Source organism: Ursus americanus, chromosome 18 (assembly GCF_024610735.1).
Source record: "Ursus americanus isolate L20-20 chromosome 18, mUrsAme1.1.p, whole genome shotgun sequence".
Taxonomy (NCBI): Eukaryota; Metazoa; Chordata; class Mammalia; order Carnivora; family Ursidae; genus Ursus; species Ursus americanus.
The window spans coordinates 23407506-23431280 of record NC_142144.1 but is presented as its reverse complement, the minus strand read 5'-3'; the positions used below and the strand labels follow the sequence as shown (position 1 = coordinate 23431280).

Genomic DNA, 23775 nt, shown 5'->3' with positions numbered 1-23775 from the left:
TGAGGATGCTTGAGAGTTCCTCCTCACTGGACTCCTCCACTTACCTGGCATGTGCTGAGATTGCAAAGTATGACGTCTCCGGAGGCTGTGGCCACACACACAGACTCCTGATCCAGCAAGTCCTGAATACCAACAATGCAGCCACTTCCATCCTCTGGAAGAAAGCCTTCAGCCACTAACGAAATTTCATTTTTCACCTTTCACCAAAACAAACACATAAACAAATTAGGCCAATCTATTTTTAAGATCAATTCATTACATTTCCAAAAACAAATTAATGCTTCTTTTCTAATATAAAAGTTTTCAATTTTTCCTAGATTAAAATCCAAACTTTCATTTGAGAAATATCGCAACACTACTGTCTTTAATTAAAAAAAAAAAAAAAGTTAATGGGCCCTTTTTGCCAAGCAAGTACTAAACAAAAGCAAGAAGCGTGGTCTCTTTAAAAAAAGCCCAATAAAACATGAAGCTAATAACTATGGTTTTCTAAAATATCTATAGTATGGTAGAAAAAAACTAAGAATGTAATCACCTAAAATACATTAGTAGCAAAATATAATTAAAGCAATACCTCAGAATCAACTCAAAGATTTTTTAAGTATGTGTATACATACATACACGTATACATATATATGCATATATACGTGTATGTATATACGAGCATACACACGTATTTATATATATACACAAACACACTCAGGATCCATCAGTGAAGATTCTGATTTAGTTGGCACAGGATGGAGGCTGAAACACAATTTTAAAAAGCTCTACAGGCAATTTTCGTTTGCATTCCCAGTTGAGATCCACTGTTCTTTACACGAAGGAAAGGGTAAAAAATAGGGCACCCACACGAAATATAAAGTCAGAATTTTGCCAACTTACATTTCAAGCAGAAGCAGAGTTAAGGGTAGGTTACTATTTAAGTAATGCCTAATATGACACCAATATAAAGCAAAGGGAATGTTCATTTAGGAAGATATGTGAAATCAGTAAGATTCAAACTAAAGCCTATCTGGGGGAAGCAGGTTTGTAACAAGATAAGCCGAGGGTCCTGCAAGTGCTAGCATTCTCCATCACTAACTTACTTCTCTTGCAACAGGGTCTATTTCTATCAGTCCATGATCTGAGCCAATGAGCACTGTCCTCTGTTCGGTTCGGAGAGAGAAGCACTGAGGTTTCCCTGGAGCCTGAATATCCCTGAACTCCAGGGTCCGAAATAACTTCAGATTTCTCATGATGAAGCAACACCTGAAAGAAAAGTACAAATATCCCTTGATGAAGAATTGCTCTGAGAGAAAGGAATAGCTTACCAGTGAAAAATGACACTTATAGAAGCAAAATGATTCAGGGGCAGGGATGTGATAGTTAGAATAACCAAGAAAAAAAGAAAAAGACCTAATCTGAACCCACACAGGGATGTGTGGTAGCAACCTCACCAACTCAGAGCGTTTATCTATGGTCTACAAACTGAGGCTCTGAAATCTACTTTAAGTTCCTTCTCTTTGGGAGAGGCAAGAGCCTCAACTTCAGAATTTTTTCTTCAAAAAGATTTAACATCAGTTATTCCTCAGGAAAGCTGAAGATCAAAATAAATAGGAAAACATTTTATTTTTGCAAGTAGGAGTATCTTTATAACCTGAAACTTATAAAATCATATTAAAAAAAACATACGCGCACACACACATACACACAGTCAGTTAAAGAAAATCTAGAATAAAATAGCTTTAATATCACCAGATAAATTTATTTGTAAACTGGCTTTATATGTTCATTTAAAAAATAAATACTGGGGGCGCCTGGGTGGCACAGCGGTTAAGCGTCTGCCTTCGGCTCAGGGCGTGATCCCGGCGATATGGGATCGGGCCCCACGTGAGGCTCTTCTGCTAGGAGCCTGCTTCTTCCTCTCCCACTCCCCCTGCTTGTGTTCCCTCTCTCGCTGGCTGTCTCTATCTCTGTCGAATAAATAAATAAAATCTTTAAAAAAAATAAAAATAAAAAATAAATACTGAAATTAAAGATAGAAATAAAAGTATTTACTATTCTCAGGGAGAAAATAAAGACACTGTGAAATTATACCATTTACCTCAAAATGATGACCAACATCTGAGGAGCCTGACAACTTGATAAAACTACGTCACATAATTCTGCTTTCCTGGCCTGGTTTTTACCAGTACAATAGAAAAGGTGACATAGGATGATAAATAGGAAACCTACTTTGGTCTGGCCAAATCAGACTTGCTTTAAAGCATAACATTAGCTAAGAAAAAAAATTAATGTTAATGTGCTGGATATTTATACTCAGATCCCTCTGAAGTTTATAATTAGAAGTCCTTAACTTATGGTAGGGGTGGCAAATATATAGAACACAATGGCCTTATTATCACCTTCATCCAAGGTGAATTCTCTCATCTTCCATTTCATACACATGACAATGTAAAAATAAAATTAGTTAATCCTCATCCTACCACTGCACAGAGTGGTAAGTGTAATATAAAAATACAAGATGTAATGTGGATTAAGAGGAAGGCAAGATCATACATGGTGGGAGTGAGGAAGAAAATCAAGGCCAACAATGGTTTTGTAAGCTTTGGTGACATTCATATTCAAGAACTTCTGGAAATTATTTGAACCTATATTATACCATGCACGTTTTTAATTTAGATCTAATTCTACACAGAAAACTTGGGTTTTTTAAGGAATATAAAAATCACCTATCTTTCATCTTTAAACATACAGACGACCAGTGACACAGATCTGAAAGGATGGGTAGATTTGAGATGAGAGATTTTCTGACTAGAAGGGAGTAAGCAAGTAACAGAGGAGCAAGAAAAGAGAACAGACAGGCAACTGAGGTCCTATGTGTAGAGTCTCCTGTCTTTTATGCTAGTTTATCTAATAATAATCATGCTAGTACTGTTGCCATTATCAGATCATCAAAATGTCTTCATATCTCTCCCTGTGAACTTAGATTCCATTAACCAACAACCTGTGGAGCCCTGGAGTCCAAGGACCCCAGGATAAGAATTTGGAGGATAAAGACAGAAGGAGCTGAGGACTCTCTTGATACGACAGTCATTGTCATCCCAGCAATTGGCCTCCATTCTTGAAGGGGCCCATGGTCCCAGTCCCTAGCACTTCCAGGACCAACCTCATCAACCCCACCCCAACAGATACTAGTACTACCCAGGCAGTCTCTCTCCAGGCACTGAAATCCAGAGCGTGGGACGACTCCTCTGAATTCCAGAGTCCTCAACACCAGAAGTGTGAGTCCCAGCTTTAATAGTGCCTCTCCTCCAAGATTAGGTCATGCAAACGCCATCTTCCCTTGTTTTGAACCCAAGCTCTAAACTCAGTATTATAGCTACTTCCATCAGTTTACCTTTTACATTACCTCACTGCTCCCTTTCGTTTTTATTCCTCTAATAGCTACTTACCCAATTCTTCATATTAAATTCTGTTGACATTTTGTGTGGTTTCTACTTTCCTGATTGGACCCTGACTGACCAACACAGCAAACAACTGGTGTTCTCAAGTCACAGAGCTTCCAAAATCACTGACAAAGATGAGCTCATCATTTATCTCCCCCATTCCAACCCTTCCGAGCTCAAAAGGAACTTCTCTAACTTTTCACACCCACGTCCTTATTCCCTTATCTTCTCAGAAGTGTCCCCACTCCTTTTCAAGGCTAGGGAAGTGGTATCCTTCACACTCCCCCAGGACCTCAACTTATTAGTACCCTTTCTTTTACATCGGCAATCCCCAACTCTCTCACCCTCGATTACTCTTTTCCCAGCCCTTAATTGTGCCATAGATCTCTTCATACTACAGATCAAGTCTGTATCCTCTCTGAAATTTCTGGCAACTCCTCCACCCTTGCTCCTCTTCGCTAATTAGCATGTCCACCACTACAAGTTATCAGGCAGCTCACTGATATGCTGATTAGATCTACATGTCTAGCCCCAACTCTCCCCAAAGTGAACAAATCCACATTTCAACCTCCTGTCGTTATCACAAGGATGTCTCATAAGCACAACACACATAGCCTGGAAAACGAAGTACTGCTATTCTCCTATTCAAATGAGTTTCTATTTGAGGACATGGCATCTCTTCTACTCTCCCTGTCCCCCAAGCTGAAAACGGTCTTTCCCTTCTTTTTGCTCACATTTCATATTAACCTATTCATTTACTGGTTAGTTCCATCGCTGTCAATATATAGTTTCAATCCTTTGCAATGTCTAATCGATCCTACGACCCGGTCCGTGGCCCACATGAAACACCTACTGAGCACTTAGTAAGTGCTAGGATCTGAAGACAAGAGAGGCCTCTGTCACTGCCCACACGAAGGTCACAACTTAAAGGGAGAGAGAGCCATATAATATACATTAGATGGAGAAGCACGCATCTCTAGATGCGAGAAGCAACGCGAAACACTCATCCAATCCACTAATAGCAGTCGCACATTGATTGGTTCAGCGGTACTATCCACTCCTGCAAGAATTCAGAGGCTGGGTAAATGTGCAGCCAGGGAAGCAACACGTCGTCCTCAGCATGCAGCGCAGAGCCCCCGGATGGAGCAGATGCCATGTCTGCAGAAAGAGAACTTAAGGCTCGAGGGCAGAGGTAGTCACGCCGCACTCCACTCCCGGGCCTCCCGCAGCAGGCAGAGGTTGCACGCTCAAGGATCCCCTCAGTCAGGACATCCAGAGCACAGAGCCGATTCCATGCCCTCCACCCCGAGGGAGTCGTTCGAACGCTCACCTGCGATGAGCTCCGAGGACCCGCAAACACCGGTGCGTCCACCCTCGCCTCACCCGCCACGCGCAGCGGGCCTTCCAGAGCCCGCGCGAGGCTGCACACACACCTCTCTCCGTCCGCGACTCTCCAGCTTTTGGGACGCGCACGGGGCCGCCCAGGAGCTCGTCCACAGGGAGTAGGAGCTGAAGCACGGCAGTGAGACCGCGAAGAGCAAGCGAAGTAGGTGAGACACGCGCCCAGCGGCGCGGGAGTGACGTCACGAGGCGGAGGGGGCGTGGCCGGCCTTCTCCAGGGCCCGGGCAAGCTAGAGGTGGGGAGCGTCGCTGCCCCTCCGCTCCTGTCCCTCCTAACCTATAGTATTGGATCCCCGCTTTGACGTCGGACTCCAAAACACAGTGCTAGAAGCTCCGCTGGCGGAGTCGGAGGGACCAGGGAGCAGCGCGCGTGCGCACGCCGCGGGCCGCGCGCCGGAAGCACGTCCTCCTCCCGGGCAGGCTCGGAGGAAGTGCTCGGATCTCGTAGGGCGGGACTAGTGGCGCCCGTGGTCGCCATGGCCACTGAGCCCGCGATCGCCGAACCGACTGTGCCGTCGCTCGTGGATCGCTACTTCACGCGCTGGTACAAAGCCGGTAAGTGGGGAATGATGTCGGCTTCTGTTCGGCTGCCTTGGCCTGATCCTGTAGGGACAGTGGTGACAGATCATGAACCACGCTCTTCCTCTCCATGTCCGAAGGAACTGGATTTCTCTGTTCCTTCTAGGCGGAGGGAATGGCAGTTGCACAGCCGTGGAGGCCTGCAGTACAGTCGGGCGCACTCTGGGGCTGGGGTCCCAGTGCGAGTTCAAGGGTGGGTCGCTTGCGGGAAGGTAGTCGAAGGTGAAGCACCACCCCCAAGGAAGGTGGATTGCTATCGCCCTGAGTGCCTGCAAGGATTTGACGGGTTAAGTCCTACAGCAGTGGCGATATTTACAGTGATTTAAATGATCAGGTCGAAAATGGTAGAGGCAGGGACGGAGAGGAGAATTGGGTTAGAATGGAGGCATATAGAAAGCCGAATCTAACAGTTTTACTAAAAGTTGCTAGTATCATATACTTGTCACTTGAAAGTAGATGCCATGTTGTCCTGCTTTGTGTACCCAGTAAATATCAGTGGTGGGAGGCACTGAGGACCCTTCTCTAACCCCTACTTGCTTGCTTTCATTCAGGGATAATAGGTGTACTTTTTTTTTTTTAATTATGGCATACAATTTTTTAGCCAAATTCAGATGACTAACCGTTCCGGTTTATCCAAAACTGAAGGATTTCCCAGAATCTGAGACTTTCAGAGCCAACATCAAGATAGCCCTGGGTAAACCAGAAGAGTTGGTCACTCTAAAATTGACTGATAAAACGTATGCCACTATATTATATAAAGAATGCATTGCTAATGGCACTTTTTCTAATAGGAATTATGAGTGTACTCATTTTAATAAGTGAAGATAAAGCAAGAAGGAGCAAAGAGTTACTAATCACTTAATATTGAATGAATGATTCCACCTGGGCCAGATCTCTTTAAATACCTTACAGGAAGCCTTTATGTATATCTTTTTAAGTAATGAAGGAATAGCAATGATCAGTGTGTATTCAATCTTCATGATTATCTCTACAAACCAAAGAAAACACCACACAGTGGCAGTAAATATTGGTCCAGCAACCAACAGACTCATTCATTCTTCTAGATGTCAAAGGCAAACCCTGTGAGGACCACTGTATACTACAGCACTCCAACCGGTAAGCAAATTGGGAATTTTTAATTATAAAAAAAAAGTTTCTGGTATTGTAGCCTGGTATGGTCTTGGATTAAAAAAATACTCATTAATGATTAACTTCCACCGTGTTGAAATGGCATTTATTATGAGTTTGGCTGACAAGAGTGAGCCTTTCAGTGCATACTCCAAACAAACTTGATTACCCCAACATCCAAGTGGAGAACCACACCCTCAGTCAGCCACTGCTTGAAGTAACTAACCAGCCTGTGCCCAACCTCAGTGAATTGCCAGGGCTCAGAGAATGGACTAGGGTAGAGGCACGGGTAGAATCCTACACATACAGGGATGCCTTACTTCTCTCTCAGTTGTACCTCAGTTCTACCTAAAGACTTCTAGTACTCTTCTTTCTTCTGGGAAGGATATTCAATCTCATTTTCTCCTATTACTGCATTCCCTTCTACAGTTAAGCTCCAGTAGTAGCCAGAGGAAAATGTGGGGCAATGATAATTTGACTAAACAAATGTCAGTTCATATATTCTTGTGCCAGTAGGAGTACTGTGTGGTATGAGGAAGAATTATACCAGCCAATAACACAGCATCAAATTTTTGCTCCTTATAGAATATGTGTCATCACATTGGCAGAATCTCATCCAGTTCTTCAAAGTGGAAAAACAATTAAAAGCATCTCCTATCAAATCAGTACCAACTGTAGCAGACTTCAGAACAAGGTCTCTGGGAAATTTAAGCGGGTATGTTCCCGTCATTCTCTACTTAAATCTTCAATGTCTTAGTAGTGATAGATCTAGTCAGTCTGAGAATCCAGTGATGTATGCTCAGCATACTTCCCTGACAGTTTGATGTGCTGATTTTTTAAAAAAGGTGTATTTATTTTAGAGAGCACGAGCAGGAGAGGGAGAGAGAGAGAAAATCTCAGGCAGACTCCGTGCTGAGCGCAGAGCCTGATGGAGCTTGATCTCATGAACCTGAGATCACAACCTGAGCTGAAACCAAGAGTCGGACACTTAACTGACTGTGCCACCTAGGCGCCCCTGATGTGCTGATTTTACGGATACTTTAACCCTAGGGATGCCTGGGTGGCTTAGTCGGTTAAGCATCTGCCTTCAGTTCAGGTCATGATAGGGTCCTGGGATCAAGCCCCATGTTGGGTTCCCGGCTCAGCGGGGAACCTGCTTCTCCCTCTCCCTCCTGATCGTGTTCTCTCTCTCTCAAACAAATAAATGAAATCTGAAAAAAAAAAAAAAAAAGAGTACTTTAACCCTGAAGAAATTCTTAAACCAAAAAATGAGGTATTTCAGGAGGTGTAGGATTTGTCATATTTTCTGTTACGTATCACCATTCCTGTCATTCCCAGGGTGGAGGATGGGGAAGGTGGGCCTTTGAAAGGACAACTTCATACCAATATAACGAGATATTTTGTCTCTTCTAGTTTTATTAAACCAGTATCCTGAGTTCTATAAAATTTAGGTGACCAACTCTTCTTTACCATGTATTTTCAAATGTAAATAAAAAATAAATAAATTCTCAGGTAGTGAAAAAACAATCAGTCTGAAAAAAAATACAGAAAAAAAAAATGAAAAAAAATACAGTATTTGCTCCTTACCAATTTAATACCTTATCTAGCCACACCCTGTAGCTCTACACAGTGCGGGGTTGTACAGGATATTATCTCTACCCTATACAACTTTAGGCAGGATGGACACATTTTATTAGATGATCACACCAGGGACAATTCAGTAACATACTGAAGTACCCGACATACCTACTGGGTAAGGTTTCAGTGGATGATTTAGGTCCTTCATTTTCTGACTTGATACTAAGAGTTTCTGCTAATTTCCCTCACTGTTGTAGGAGACCCTTGCTTATACTCCCCTTTGAGGTTCGAATTTCCCTATTAATGTGCCTTACAATTAATTTTTCCTTGCTCAGGAAACACATGGACTTAGAAAAGTATGAACCTTTCTTAAAAGATAAAGTCTACAGGGGCACCTGGGTGCCTCAGTCGGTTGAGCATTGACTCTTAATTTTGGCTCGGGACACAATGTCAGGGTTATGGGATCGAGCCCTGCGTTGGGCTAGTGCTGAGCATGGAGCCTGCTTAAGGTCATCTTTCTTTCTCTGTGTCCCTCTCCTCCATCCCCCACCCCCAGCTTCTCTCTCTTAAAAAAAAAAGATAAAGTCCACAAATTACAAGTATAACAGTTAGTGTTTGTGAAGTTCCTGTGATAAATCTTTGTCCAAAGTAGTAACACTATTGTTACTATTGACAAACAGAGAAGAACCTGCATTTGGAACCCATTAGAGATAAGTTTTGATTCTCAGCACCGCCAATCATTTATTTTCCCAAGGGAGGTGATAAAAAGGGGTCAAAACACTTCTGCTCTTTTAACGTAGACCCAGTGACAGACACACACTTTGGGACAAATCCCCAGCCCCTCCTCCCAAAAGTGAGGAGTCACACTTTGGGAGTCCTCCCAAAAGTGATAAGTATTTTGAAATGAAGTACCCATGTGCAGATGATTGAAGCCAATGTGGGAGCATCTGTATGCTGTCTGATGCTTTGAGTGCCGGACACCTTGGTGGCTTAGTTGGTTGAGTATCTGACTCCTGGTTTAAGCTCAGGTCATGATCTCAGGGTCCTGGGATCAGGCCCTATGTCTGGCTCTGTGCAGAGCTTGGAGTTTTGCTTGTCCCTCCTCCTCCTCCCCCTCTGCCACTGTCCCCACCCCCACCCCACTCACAAGTTCTCTCTCTCTCAAATGGATAAATAAAATCTTTAAAAAAGAGAGAAAGAGAGAAATAATGTTTTGAGTGGTAAAGAGGTCATAGAGAATAGCATCTTGACCTCAGATACCATGTTAACTATAGGAACAATTCCTGGGGAAAAAAGTAAGCAATATAGACACGTGTGCCTCAGTTTCCTGGGAGCTTCCTTGTAGACATTAGTCAGAATCTCACCAGATACATCGATAATAGTGGAGTACGTGAAACAGTCGTGCCGTAGCATTCAAACAGATGAGTGTGAAAATGTAGTATTTGCTTCTGGGTTATAAGGATAATGGGTAAACTATTCTTGTTTGCTATTTAAAATTTTCCTGTATTTTCCCAATTTTCCTCAAAGTGCATTCTTTTTAATTAGAAAAATATCATTGCTTCAAAAAGTGTTGATTGACTCTAATAAAGAAGTTCCTTTATCTAGTAAGTTCTAATATAAAAATAAGTTGGGAATCTTAAAGTAACTTTGTATAATATTGCTGTCATACTTTATCATGTTGAATTTTATATTATTGCTTATTGATGGATTTTCCTACACTTTTGAAATCTTTATATCTGGCCATATGTAGCTTTCTCATTTAAAGTTGGTAAAATATATTCTTAATCTTTTAATTAAACTACTTGTTATGTATCTTAGTCTGCTCTTTCCCCTAGAGCCTCTGATGGTACCTGGCCCAAGTAGGCACTTACATAAATGTTTGAGTAAATGGTTTTTCTGTACTTAACGTCATTTTTACTTAAAACACTAGTTCAGGAATATATTCTCTTAGCACACTGAGGACTGGCTCTCAAAGGAAAGTGGACATATACATCGCTTAATTACTTCTTCCCTTTTATTATCAGGGGGCACAGTTTCTAACAGAGCTTGCACCTCTGTGTAAGATTTACTGCTCAGATGGAGAAGAATACACCGTATCTAGGTGAGTTACTTTTTAACTACAATTGAGGAGAAACAAAGGAGGTAGTATTTTTCTTCAAAACACCTTTTTTTTAACTAGCTGTGTTAGAGGACGGTTGATTGAAGTGAATGAAAACATTCTCCATGAACCATCTATTCTTCAAGAGAAGGTAAAGGAGGCAGAAAAAAGGGTGATCCCATCCACATACTTTTTATTTGATTTTACACATCTGACAGTACTAAATGTTCTATTTCCTTCCTAGCCATCCACTGAAGGCTACATTGCGGTTGTGTTGCCCAAATTTGAAGAAAGTAAAAGCATAACAGAAGGGTTACTGACACAGAAACAGTATGAAGAAGTCCTGGTGACGCGCGTTCATGCCGCGACAGCTACCTCGTGAGTGTCGCGCGGGATAATGACTCCTCCGCAGCCTGCGTGATCCGTGCGCTAAAGAACCGACACGTGTGAAGCATGCCTCCCACCCCGCCACCCGCAGGGAGGCCTGATCTGCAGACTGAACCTAGTCTTCCCTCTCTGTCTGGCATAACAAGGTTGGTTCCTATTTTGTCCTCAGCCTCCCAGATCTGCCCTGCCCAGGTACCCACTTTGTTCTTTTGCTTTTCTAACAACTGGCAAACAAAGGATGTTTTTCTGATTAAAAACAAAGCACTTTGAGGAAAATTTGGACAAGACAGATGAGTTTTAAGTAGCAAAATAAAAATAATTTACCCATCATCCTGTAACCCCTTGGTAAATACTACATTTTAACATGCTTCGGTTTGAGTGTTATGGCATGGTTATTGTTTTTGCCTCAATTTTCCTTCAGTTTGAAGTTTAAAAAAAAAACAAAAAACCTGGCCTTTTTTACCCAATGTGCTTCCGAGTGACACTACTAAAAAGCTTAGTGCCGCCTCTGCAGCCCCAAGTCTTTTCCCCTGCAGTCGTGGGGGAGAGGCAGAGTACACTGTCCACCCCTTCCGCAGCTCGGACGGCCTTCCTCTCTGACACAAAGTCGACTGTAACACTGTGGCTTCTTAAACGAGGGATACAGGGAAAGGCTTTGCAATGCAAAGGGCCTTCCCAGCATGGAAGTACTCTGACGCAGAGTAAAGCTGCTTACTGCATATGTACACTGTGGTCGCTCAATCCCACACTCTCGCTACAGGGCAGCCAGCCAAGAAGTTGCTGACAAGTTGCCGTAATCCAAAGGCACAGATGCCTTTGAATGGAACAAAAACTTTCACATCATCTAAACTGACAACGGAACTGATTTATGGTTTAAGACTGTCTATTCATTTACACTGAATGTCAAATAGAAGGACTTTTAAAATTGTCATTTTTTTCTTAAAGGCTGCAACATGTGTACATTTAAATATCTCTGTAAATAAAGCAGAAGATGTAATTTAATACAGAAGAAATCACTTTACTTGTAAATTCCTTTGGTTCTCTATCCTCTTACACAGTTGAAGTCATAAGTCATCCCTTCCCCACCCGCAACTGCACTTAAATAAGAGAAGATACGCTCTCATTTCAGGTATGTAAAAGTATTTTGTAAATAAAATCTAAAAATTATTTTTGATTCTCGAGAAGAACTTCCTGTCACTTGAGCGCCAGCATGACAGTCCCTTAAATATACCCCCAGACATGAAATAGGTAATAACTCTAGGAACACCTACATTAATGGTGCTGTGAGCTAGAAACACAAGCACAAACCAGCAGGCCCCCATTTCATGTAACATAATGATTCCTGAAGACATGAGAAAACAAAGACTAAAGATAGTAAAAGAAATATATATTTTACACATAACATTGTCTCACATTGTTCTCCCATTACTTTTGTTGTAATTTTAAAGAATATTTTGGCTTCAGGGAATAAAAATCATGCTTGATAATTTTTATAAAGGAAGTGTTTTATAAAAGTCAATAAGCCGAGTATATCCCATTTTCTCATGAAGGCTTACAGTAACCTTAAGTTTCCTTCAATAAAATATTGACTAGCTAACTGGTAGTACTGTGGTTCTTCAGGATCTTGTGAATATTGATTGTGATAGCTGACCCAGATACCAATCATCAGACAAGCTTCTATAACTACTGCCGTTTGACAACTGACATGTTCTATCAGATTTCAAAATGAATTTCACAGTTTTGGGATACAAGCACTAGCAAGACTTCAAAACAAAGTTATACTATAAGGACAGAACATATAAATCAGATCCTTCAATCAAAGCCCCAACCCAAACAAAAAACAAGAAAAGCTTTAAGCTCTAAATTAAAAAGATGAAAGATGTTTATTTATTTTATGATAAACATTCCAAAGGCACATATACAAAATGCATGATTATTCAGAATTTATTTTAGACATCTTAGTTCCATTGTTGTCTCATATCTTAAATTCCGTGAGTCAGTACAGAGAAGGCTGGTTCAAAGACTTTTTTTACACCAGTAAGATAGGCTTAGGATTCCAGCTAATGTTCAAGGCAGACAGGCCAGCCAGCTATGGTAGAAGGAGACATGAAAGCCATCTCCTAGTGAGTTCCTGGAAGATTCTGTGGAGTGGGCTCCAAGACCCTGCTTTTGGGAAAGGGGGAGATAACGTGCAGCACAACAGAGAGCCTGTGCTCTGAAATGCTTGTTAGAGAATGAACGTGTGCTACTAGCATGGGTGATCTGTGACAGGACAGCAAAGAGGGCAGTCACAATTGTGGACAGAGAAGGACTGAAGAAGAGTCCACAGATTTAAGGAAACCCCTGTGTTCACCCAGACAACTGTATATTTTCTGCTGAAAGTTAGTGTTCTAGATGATAAGCTTAAATAAAAGGAGAAAAGAGGAAATTAAGGTATTTTATGCCAAAGGTGAGCACATTCAAAATAGCTTCTTTGGATCAAACTGTCATTAAGACAGTTGAGATATTTGGTTTGACTCTCAAGAACATTATTAGTGGCAATGTCCCATCATAAATTCACACGCAATTAGGAATGTAGCAACTACCATGGCATTTATTAGTCACCAAAAAGCATCACAATCAGTTTCATAATCAGAAAATAAAGCAAGATTTCATAATTGTTTTCTTTATAAAACTGTTGAATTTCTGAAAATATAAAGGACCATTTACTTTCTAAAAATATTAGTTTTGCCACATGCTGTTCGAGAGATCTGACCCCAAAAGCTTCTCAAGTTTTACCGTCCACGGAGTCTTTATTTGTAACTGAGACCCATCTGTTATTTTCCAACTGAAGCTAGAAAGAGTTAAGACAATTAGTTTCTACTTTACTTTCAAAATAAAAATTGCAAAATAGTAACTATTTCTTTTGCATTTTTCTAGAAACTTATTTTTAAAAACCTGATTTTCAGACAGAAAAACTATCTTACCTTCTTTAGCAGTTTATAGCAAAGTGAGAGAAGTTGGACCAAAATAGCCATCACAGATCTTGTCTTTGTAATACACTTATCAACCTATAATGACAGAAAGCAAGCAGTCAAATTCTACAAAGAGTACTTCAAAAGACTATACCTTTGATTTCACTTTAACCAGATAAAATGTCATTGTAGAAATTTAAAGGATCTCAAAAGGCATATGGATTAGGGCACATGAGCAGACTGGAGGCCCCAGAACACAAGTGCAGGGCCTGTTGCCCAGGTCTCCTGCCCACTTCATGGAACCCCGGAAGAATGGATGGAAAATCAACCTGTTTTATTTTGAGCTGTTTAGGCACTTAAAACACTCCAAATGGTGGCAGTGAACCCCCTACTTTGCAACTTCTGGCACACTGCTTTGTGGGCATAAGCTAAATTCTCTAAGACAAACAACGGGAGCCCCTACTCTGAGGGATCTGTGTCTGGTTAGACATGTGACAACATCAGGATTTAAGCGTAGCTGCTCAGTGTTGTGGATGTAATCATGTCCAAAAAGCTGATTTATTTGGTGAACCCACTGCTCCCTGGGGTCAGTTACAACTACAGATGATAAATGAGTCTTGCAATTAAGGCATGAAAAATGGAAGTAAACTGCCCGTCTGGGGGTAATAACACTCTGAAGAAAAATGGGCTAGAAGCAAACCTGATAGTGTGAAAGTTTCTCACGTGTCTCCCTGAATAACCCACTCTTCCTTTTACCTTTAGAAACACTTGATTTTGCAAAGGTGTCTTAGTTACTGTCTGGAGCTGGTGGCAGAAAGGAATTAACTTGTTTATTTCCAGGAGAAGCATAAGCTTGTCATCATCTTTCAGCTGAAATATAATTTAGGAGGTTATAACAACTCCAACAAAAACCATCTTTTAAACTTTAAATACCCTTATACCTTAATAATATACCCCCCAGGTGGGTATTCATGACATCACCACCAAGACCAAGCAGGCAGACTTGCATTACCTGTTTTGAGAAAACTTGTACACTTGAAGCAAGCTTTAAGCCCTCTTCAGCAAAAACCTAGTGGAAAAGAAAAGTATCATTAGTTAGACGTTTATCTTACAGATCATTCATAAGAAATATATTCATGGCTAACTGTCTTATTGAATTTTAAAAGTAAAACCTAAACATAAAAGGTCTGTCATGGAACGCCTGAAGCTTTTCTTCTCCCCAGGAAACACAAATGTTTAACTGTACTCAGAAAGAGATTTCTCAGGCCTGATGCAGAATCAGTCCCTGGAGAGGCTCCTCTACACCTGGAAACCTCCAATTACACTGGAGGGTCATAACCATACAAAATAACCATACAAATTATGTGTGGGCTTCTGGAAGGATCGGGGGCTCATCTTATAACACCTCAACTGTAAAAGGGTGATGCATTGTAGAACACGAGGTCAAAACAGTTAGAACTTTCCCACTTCCACTAAAATTTGTCACCCATACACATTCCTTAACCAGCCATTTGAGAGGACCAATTTAGATCGGTTCTGGACTATTCACCATGCATTGTATAATTTAGTGAGGAGAACGGGATGATGGCAAAGAGCAGTGAAAAATAAGGTTGGACAGATAAGATAGGAATATTTAGGATGATTATTTTAAAATGGTAACAGAATGTTTCAGAGTAAGAGACAGCAGGGGAATAAAGGGTAGGAGTCTTAGCTTTAGGTCACAGCCATAAAAAAGAAGAGAATGGCAAAATGCAAGGGTGGTTTGTGAAGAAAAGTAATGTGCCTTGGTAATGAATTAGATAAAACATGAAGAAGGAAGCAATGCTTTCGGGGTTAACCTTAACACTCTATCCAACAGCCTTACCACCTTGCTATCATTGGATGGACTGATCTCAAGGTCAAATAATCCTTTGCTCCCTTCCTTATCCTTTAAAAGGGAAACCAATGAGTTTTACATGTGGATTCTAACCAAACAGAATGACTCTCTTACCCATACGTTCCTCATCATCCCACATTACCACTTTCTGTTTACATCTCTTCCCTTCTGACCTGTAAACCTCTCAGGGGCAAGATCCATGTCTATCTCCTGGACTATCATGGTTTTACAACCACCTGAAAGCTGATGACTCCCAGTCTCTCTCTCCATTCTTGAACGATCCTGACACCAGTCTTTTACATACTACTTGAGCAAAACAAAATGATTGATTTCCGCCCTCTAAATCTGGTGTTCTCCCTCAGTGTTCCCTAGCTCAGTAAATGGCACTACCCTTTACCCTGGTGGTCAAGCCAAAAACCTTTTAAAACCTAAGTCCGATCCTGCCACTGCTCCTCCAGATCCTCAACGGGTCTTCCCTCATACCTGAAAAAAGAGTCAAAGTTCTTCCCGTGGCTACAGAGATGTCAAACCTTACCACTTTCCTTTTGGCTCACTCCATCCCATCCACATTTGCCTCCGTATTTTTCTTTAGACCCCCCCAAGCATACCCCAACATCTCAGGGCCTTTGCACTCTGTTTGCCTAAAATATTCTACCCCCAGATATCCATCCAGCTCCCTCTCATTCATTAATCTCTCTACTCAAATGTTACCCCCTTAGAGAGGTCTTTTCTTGCCACCCTTCTATCAACGCTCTATCTTTCATGATTTTTTCTCTAAATGCTTATATATGGGCATTGCATGCTTAACTTTCTCCTGCCTACCTCCTCCCACTAGAATGTAAGCTCCAGGCCAGCACTGGCTTTGGTCTGTTCTCTTTTCTCCACAGAGCTCTTCCCCTCAGGATCTGACACACAGTAGAAGCTCAGTAAACACTTGATGAGCGCTGCATGTTCATCAGCAGACAACTCAGTAGACACCGGTTTAATGAATAAGCTCACACAGGAAGAAGGTGACTAGTGGGTTTTCGCGGTGAAATACCCCCTGTGGTGTGGTATGACTTCAAATGGATATGAGCCAAATGGAGCAGAATGAATCCAGAATGTATTCCAACTGTTTTAAGGGAAATCGCTCATTTATAGTTGACTTTACGAAAAAAATATGAAAGAAATATTTTCTATAAATCTTCTGACTCTGATGATAATCATCCTCCCAAGCTAAACTCCCTTCCTGAAGAGGCTCTGGGGGCAGCACATGGGAATGCCAAAGGAAATATTAAAGGTGAGAAAGTGATAGAAATTACACATTTCAAATGTAAGAATGCCTTTGGTTCTAGAAAAGCAAACAAACGTGAGAGTTAGGGAAAGTAATCTTGCAACCCACTTGCCAATCTAATGCCTCTAATGAGGGAGATGAATTCAAGATGGGCCTATGTGGAGTTCCATTGGACACACTGGGGCACAGCGGTGAGTATGTCTGTCTCTCCCTGAATGCCTTAAATTAGCAGGAATATGGAAGGAAAGAAAGAAACTGTACCAAGTACCCTCTGTCTCAAGCCTATGACAGATGCTTTCTCATGTGTGGTCCTCATTTACTCAATATCATTCATCCAATCCAATAATGAAGAGGCCAAAAAGCCTTCCTAGCATTCAGGAAGGTATCCAGGATATGCGTCTGCTGACAGGATATTTGCACCTGCTTGGAAAACTTATAACTTATTGCACATATTGACTGTCAACAAAGCCCATTCTCTTTATCCTTATAACATTTGAATTTTACACAAGATATCCAAAAAAAGCCCCACAAAATGCTACTGCAAGCCCTCTGCTTTTCCACTTTTCTCTATGCAAGTGTGTGCACAGGTAAGCACACAAACATGATACGGAAAATCATTTAGAAAATCTGTTATTACCCACTTTTAGCCCAGAATTAAATTAGTAGCGTAAAATGGAAATAAAACATACCTCTAGTTGATGAATTAAATCCTGGGAAGTTCTCAGCGGCCCCTCTCCTCTGAAATAAAATGAATTATCAAGGACGTGTAAGAAAAAGTTATTGTCTGAAAATTGGTTTCATAAGGAAAGAGTTCTAGAGCATTTTGTGTATTAATAGATCCCAAATTTTGAAGAGTAATATTGAGTAAACTAATAATATTGTGACTTTATTCTTAAACAACTTTATTACTTCTTAGGGCACTTCGAAATTTTTCAGTGAACATTATATATGTTAATTTTATAATGTAAAGAAATTTAAAACTGACAAATAATATTTACGTTTTATTTTTCCTTTTTAACAAAGCTTTTTCATTTTGCTTCACAAATTAAATACATGAGATCTGACAATATGTCTTAACCAAAAGGCCTTTGTTACATAATGTTAAGAGGATCAGACCAAAACTCAAAAAACTCTCATTTTTAATTCTAAAACTTTGACAAGGCACGTCATTTAAGTTTCAGCACTGAGTACATAAAATAATCATAGTAATATTTGTGCTACCACTTTCATCAGAACATTCTGGAACGTCAGATTGAAAACTACCAAGAAGAACCAAGACCTCTAAAACCAAAAAGCAAAGAGAACAACAGAATGCATTAAAAAGAGCATAAATCAGAAGAAATCTAATAACAACCAATTCTGGCCTCAACATCTGTGACATGTGAACAAATTATTCCTGTTCCCTGATAAACCGCTGTGATCATCAAATGAAATCGTGAAACAGAAACCATTTAAAAACCTATAAGGCTCTGGTAAGTCTGAAATCTTTTTAAGCTAGAAGGCACCAGTAAATCTTAAATATATAAATTATCAAGAAATAGGGATGCCTGGCCGGCTCAGTTGGTAGAGCATGTAACTCTTGATCTTGGAGTTGTAAGTTTGAGCTCCTTATTGGGTGTAGAGAGCACTTAAAAATAAAATCTTTAAAATTATCAAAAAATATGAATTATCATCTATAAATTACTGAGAAATTATATAAATTGTTAAGACAACCTTAAACAACAGCCTGAGGAAAAGCTATAAAATTGCCCAGAAAAACTGTAAAACTGGATATTGTGAAGGTTAACAGATGGGTCTCAGAAACAAGGGGTGCCTGGGTGGCTCGGTGAGTTAAATGTCTGACTCTTGGTTTTGGCTCAGGTCATGATCTCCATAGGTCATGGGATTAAGTTTTCATCAGTCAAAAAAAATTTTTTTGTTTAAAGATCTGATTTTTATCACCATGATATAACTAGCATGTTTGTAGCCAAATGTCAAGATCTGTGTTATTTCAGCTCATCTGTGCACATTTGGTGTGGGTAAACGAAGGAGTTCCATTTTACTTTGTTCTGCAAATTTGACTCATCAGATTTTTAAAAGACAGGAACTAAGAAAAAAAGGTCAAAATTGTGTTAGGAAGACTCAATCCCAGGAGAAGCTTGCAGAAAAACGATTAAAAACGAAGGAAACCACCGAGGAGGAAAGGTGACCCATGCTGGAAAGTATGGGAAAGTATTAACAGATGACTGCAACCAAGGCCCAATCACTCAGCTCCTATCACTTGTCCTGCACCCTCCAGAAGAATTCGCTATCTTGAAAAGGTAGAGGACTTCATCAAGAGGGAAATGAATGCTTCTTCCTCACTTCTGACCTTCCTTTCGTACAAAGGGATCTTCACTAGCCTAACATCCCTCACTTCTCTCAGCTCTCGCACTTAGTCCCTCCTGTAGAAGAGTGTGGACATTTACTTAGCTTTTCAGTCTTTTTGGTGACTTTGCGAAAATAAATTGGATGTGGTAGGCCTTTCCTTTCTCCTTTTTCTCTTGGAAGTAAAGCTGCCTTTGGGCGACACCTGCTCTTCTGGGTATTTTAAGAGACGCATTCTGTCCCTGTAGAGTAAGATTTCTGAATTCTAGAGATCATTTTTTAAAACCTACTTGCTGGGGCGCCTGGGTGGCACAGCAGTTAAGCGTCTGCCTTCGGCTCAGGGCGTGATCTTGGCGTTATGGGATCGAGCCCCACATCAGGCTCCTCCACTATGAGCCTGCTTCTTCCTCTCCCACTCCCCTGCTTGTGTTCCCTCTCTCGCTGGCTGTCTCTATCTCTGTCAAATAAATAAATAAAATCTTAAAAAAAAAAAACAACCTACTTGCTAGTGGATATAAACTACATCATCCAATAATAGCTTTATCAGTATAAAGGTTACATCCCCTATCTGCCTACTCTTTTGCTTCTTTTTTCATTTTGTTCAGAACTTGAGTAGGAAAAAGGGTGCTATTTATTGAACCTCATTGCCCACACAGTTGTGGAGATCCTAGCTACTCTAATTGAGCTTAAGACTCCAGATGAGGGGTGCCTGGGTGGCTCAGTCGGTTGGGTGACTGACTCTCAGTTTCAGCTCAGGTCTTGAGATCGAGCACCACGTCAGGCTCTCCTCTCAGAAGGGAGTCTGCTGGAGATTCTCTTCCTCTCACTCTGCCCCTCCCCCCACTCACAAGTGCATGTTCTGTCTCTCACTCTAAAAGAATAAATCTTTAAAAGAAAAAAAAAAAAACTCCAGATGAAATAGATTACATTGCAGCATACTGAAACAACTTGTAGGTGTGAACCACTGCTGATAATATTTTCAAAATCAGAATGAGTAGGAGAGGAGCCATAACATTAGAGATAGCAAGTATTTTCCAGGTTTCCAAAAATAAAAAAAGACAGATTTCAGAAAGTTAGTGAAAAGTTTAAAGTCATTCCTTGAGAAAATTCTAGAGCAGATTATTGAGCAGATAACTGATAAATGTTTAGCAACATGGAATTACTATACCACACGTATAGATTATTTTAACAGAAGATTGTGGAATGTAATCAACGTGGACTTCAATGAGGCATTTGATTAATAAGAGTCTTGTAATGCAGACAAGACAGAGAACGTAGGTCATGTAATAGTAAAGTTAGGGAAATTCCCCGCTATCTAATGAATACTGATTCATGGAGATTTGGCACCCTACTGAGGTGGTAGTCCTCATGGTTCCACTCTTTGATCTGTATTATCTAATCAATTATTAATCACTTCCATAAAGAGTTAAAGGCATGTTTTCTAAACTTACTGATGCTGGCTAGGAGAGAGAATGATACATAGAAGGACAAAAATCAGAATGCAAAATTTTTTCAAAACTATGAAAAGAACAGGACACAAACCTGGAGGGGTTATCTTCTTCTTCTTTTTTTTTTTTTTTTTTAAAGATTTTTTTTATTATTTATTTATTCGACAGAGATAGAGACAGCCAGCGAGAGAAGGAACACAAGCAGGGGGAGTGGGAGAGGAAGAAGCAGGCTCATAGCGGAGGAGCCTGATGTGGGGCTCGATCCCGTAACGCCGGGATCACGCCCTGAGCCGAAGGCAGACGCTTAACCGCTGTGCCACCCAGGTGCCCTGGAGGGGTTATCTTCTGAATCTAAATCCTAATTAAATAAATGTCTTCTTGTTGCATTCACTCAATTATCATAAGAACTTACAGTCTTTTTTACCAAATATTTGAAATTGACTTTAACCTATCAATGATTTAACATGAGTTTTTCCTTACACCAAATATTTTTAAAATGATTTAAAAGGATCAAAGTGTAACTATATTTACCTAGTAAATAAATACAGAGAATAGGCCATACTGGACATGTTCCGCCCATTTCGAACAATTTCATTTTCCTGATCCTCCCATTTCTTGATCTCACAGTTGGCATCAGAGGTAAGCAAACCCAGCTTAAGTCCAAGCTTTGCTATCTTGGCTTGCTCCTATAAAATACACATTTTAATCACCATAATATTGTCATTATTGATATAAAAGGAAGATTGGAAGTAAGACTGTTAAAAGAAAAAGGTCTTACCTCAGAGTCAGGCTTGTCTGACTTTAATGATTTCGGGTTTGCATTATTCTATGACAATAAAAAGATTAAGACATCTTAAAAAGCAGTACAGTTCATTGTGAGGGAATGCAACAGTAATAGAAAGCATAACAAATGACATATAATAAAATTTTAATTTAAATATTTTCAGAACATACTTAAACTATATTAAATTAAATTGAAACAAACAACTAATTGCAAAAACTCTTCCAGCATGTGAGTTCAGCTTTGAACACGTAAGTAGTTAGAAACTCGGGACCAGGGAAAGCAGTTTACATCCCAGAAGGACTTAAAGACTTCCGCGGTCTTCTCAGAGTCCAGTAATTATGCCTCCAAACATTCCTGGCCCCTCTGTTGAGTTATTTTTATAAAATGATGTCCTAAAATTAGCCACTATATGTAGTTTTCCACATGTTCCTAATGTTATAACTCTGGAGCTCAATTCCTTTAACCAATTTGCCCTTTGAGGGCTAAATCTCAGCACCCTAGTGTCACTGACATCCCAGGTCCTAATCCTCTACCCCAGGCTGTATACTAGATTATACTTAGAATGTAGCACTTCGGGGTGCCTGGGTGGCTCACTGGTTAAGTGTCTGCCTTCGGCTCAGGGCGTGATCCTGGCGTTCTGGGATCGAGCCCCACATTGGGCACCTCCGCTGGGAGCCTGCTTCTTCCTCTCCCACTTCCCCTGCTTGTGTTCCCTCTCTCATTGGCTGTCTCTCTCTCTGACAAATAAATAAATAAAATCTTAAAAAAAAAAAAAAGAATGTAGCATTTCATATTTGAATCAACATATTGGATGGGCCCCTATTTTTGAAACAGCAAGTTTGTTTCTGTGTAAGCTATATGGAACTCAGAATATAGTTCCCCTAGCAGAGGCGAAAACATCGCAGTTAGGTTACCAGGCTACCCAACAGATGCCTATTTCCATGAAGAATAGTAGGGCGCCTGGGTGGCTCAGTCGGTTAAGCATCTGCCTTTGGCTCAGGTCATGATCTCAGGGTCCTGGAATCAAGCCCCACATCGGGCTCCCCACTCAGTGGGGAGTCTGCTTCTCCCTCTCCCTCTGCCCTTCCCCCTTCCCCCCACCCCATCCTTACGCTCTCTGTCTCTCTCAAATAAATAAAATCTTATAAAAAGAAAAAGAACTGGGGCGCCTGGGTGGCTCAGTTGGTTAAGTGTCTGCCTTCGGCTCAGGTCATGATCTCAGGGTCCTGGGCTTAAGCCCCATATCGGCCTCCTTTCTCGGCAGGGAGCCTGCTTCTCCCTCTCTGCCTCTTCCCCTGTTTGTGTGCTTTCTCTCTCTGTGTCAAATAAATAAATAAAATCTAAAAAAAAAAAAAAGAATAGAAACCACTACCAATAGCAATGTTTCTTTGAAAAATATATGCCAAAGCTCTCAGGAAATGGCAGCTCAGGTTGGCCATTCCCCTCAATCTGAGGTCTGGTGGGAGCTCCCCTAATTGGGGCAGGAGTTCCAGAATGGCCGAGGCTAGTGTACATAAAGGGGCAGGAGAGGCTGGTAACCTTAACCTTTTTTTTTTTTTTTTTTAACATTTACTCAAACCATAAACACACACATATACACACATTGAGGAGATGTACACTAAGTATAAATTATAATACAGTAAAACAAAATACCCTAGCTCCTTTAGCTAAAGAAACAGGTCATCATCAATGCCTTCGAAGTATATGTATATCTCCTTGGTTTTTGTTTCCCTTCTTATGACCACAACTTGATACTCTGACCAGCTATTCTGTTACCGGTTTCCCTGCAGAACAGAAGAGCCTCAACGTTTCCTTTTTCTTCTGTCTCATGGTTTATATTTGCTCATTGAACATAGCCCTTTTGAGACATTCTAATGCTGCTTACTATAGAAGAAATAGGACAGAAAATGAATGTGGGGAAGCTATAAAGCTACACACATGTTCAAATACAAGCTGCCCCTTATGTTCATTGGCAAATAGAGATGATCTGTGATCTCTCTGGCCCCTCCTTGTGCAGACGGGCACATCACCTGTATCCTCCTCCTCCGTCTGGTAGACTCTAAAGCGACTGATAAAGCACTGAAGACACAGCCTCGAGGTGTTGAGGGTTTATTTTATTTAGAATTTTACACCCTGTCTTATTTTTTTTAATTCAGTTGTGTTTTCATTATTTTTATTTTTATAAATGATTATTATTAAAGTGTTTCATGAAGAATGAAAGGCAACTGCCTGAAAAGGTACAGAAACCACCTTCATATATGTCACCACGCTGGCCATCTAGTGGACACTATTTTGGAATGCAGTCAGATGCAGCCGTTTCAGTCTCAAGTTTATAATTTGAGTTCTGAATAAAACATTCCAAAATGTACAAAACTCTGCTACTTACCATTGGCTTTGGAAGTGACAGGTAGCCATACTTCTCTCCTACGAATAACACATATAACTTAAAACAAATTTTCTATTAGCGCATTTTCTATTATTCACATTTAATTTTT

The 23775-nt window shown here is 40.6% G+C and overlaps 3 protein-coding genes across 9 annotated transcripts in view; 1 reads left to right on the top strand and 2 right to left on the bottom strand.

Moving 5' to 3' along the window:
- Positions 1-5137, bottom strand: part of ELP1 (elongator acetyltransferase complex subunit 1) — a 58666-nt gene extending 53529 nt beyond the window's left edge. For 2 of the 5 annotated variants that reach the window (XM_045780725.2, XM_087869492.1), the window contains exons 1-3: positions 4759-4889; positions 1086-1248; positions 45-197 (exon numbers count right to left, since the gene is read on the bottom strand). In XM_045780725.2, coding sequence (XP_045636681.2) covers positions 45-197; positions 1086-1235 — 303 coding nt within the window. In that variant the 5' untranslated portion in view covers positions 1236-1248; positions 4759-4889. Of the gene's footprint in view, positions 1-44; positions 198-1085; positions 1249-4758 lie in introns of all 5 variants that reach the window. The other 3 variants (XM_045780726.2, XM_045780727.2, XM_045780724.2) reach the window with 3 other exon arrangements.
- A 94-nt stretch (positions 5138-5231) lies between these two features.
- Positions 5232-12196, top strand: ABITRAM (actin binding transcription modulator). Of its 3 annotated transcripts, none has more exons than XR_006776648.2 (7): positions 5232-5384; positions 6473-6524; positions 7122-7251; positions 10139-10215; positions 10294-10363; positions 10457-10745; positions 11658-12196. XR_006776648.2 is itself a non-coding variant. In XM_045780729.2 (6 exons), the coding sequence occupies exons 1-6, from the start codon at positions 5306-5308 to the stop codon at positions 10592-10594; spliced, it is 546 nt and encodes a 181-aa protein (XP_045636685.2). In that variant the 5' UTR covers positions 5232-5305; the 3' UTR covers positions 10595-12196. The 3 variants fall into 3 exon arrangements, 1 of the variants encoding a protein (XP_045636685.2); XR_006776647.2 differs by having other exon boundaries at positions 11360-12196; XM_045780729.2 differs by having other exon boundaries at positions 10457-12196.
- A 261-nt stretch (positions 12197-12457) lies between these two features.
- The window catches only part of CTNNAL1 (catenin alpha like 1), a 60163-nt gene continuing 48845 nt past the window's right edge, over positions 12458-23775 (bottom strand). Inside the window, exons 12-19 of the mRNA XM_045780728.2 lie at positions 23667-23704; positions 21275-21322; positions 21028-21182; positions 17392-17440; positions 14566-14622; positions 14310-14423; positions 13566-13649; positions 12458-13432 (exon numbers count right to left, since the gene is read on the bottom strand). Coding sequence (XP_045636684.1) covers positions 13367-13432; positions 13566-13649; positions 14310-14423; positions 14566-14622; positions 17392-17440; positions 21028-21182; positions 21275-21322; positions 23667-23704 — 611 coding nt within the window. The 3' untranslated portion in view covers positions 12458-13366. The remainder of the gene's footprint in view (positions 13433-13565; positions 13650-14309; positions 14424-14565; positions 14623-17391; positions 17441-21027; positions 21183-21274; positions 21323-23666; positions 23705-23775) is intronic.

Coding starts and splice junctions, on each gene's coding strand:
- ABITRAM (XM_045780729.2), top strand. CDS start 5,306: ATGGCCACTGAGCCCGCGATCGCCGAACCGACTGTGCCGTCGCTCGTG. Junction 5,385..6,472: donor CACGCGCTGGTACAAAGCCG/GTAAGTGGGGAA, acceptor TCATTCTTCTAG/ATGTCAAAGGCAAACCCTGT. Junction 6,525..7,121: donor ATACTACAGCACTCCAACCG/GTAAGCAAATTG, acceptor TGCTCCTTATAG/AATATGTGTCATCACATTGG.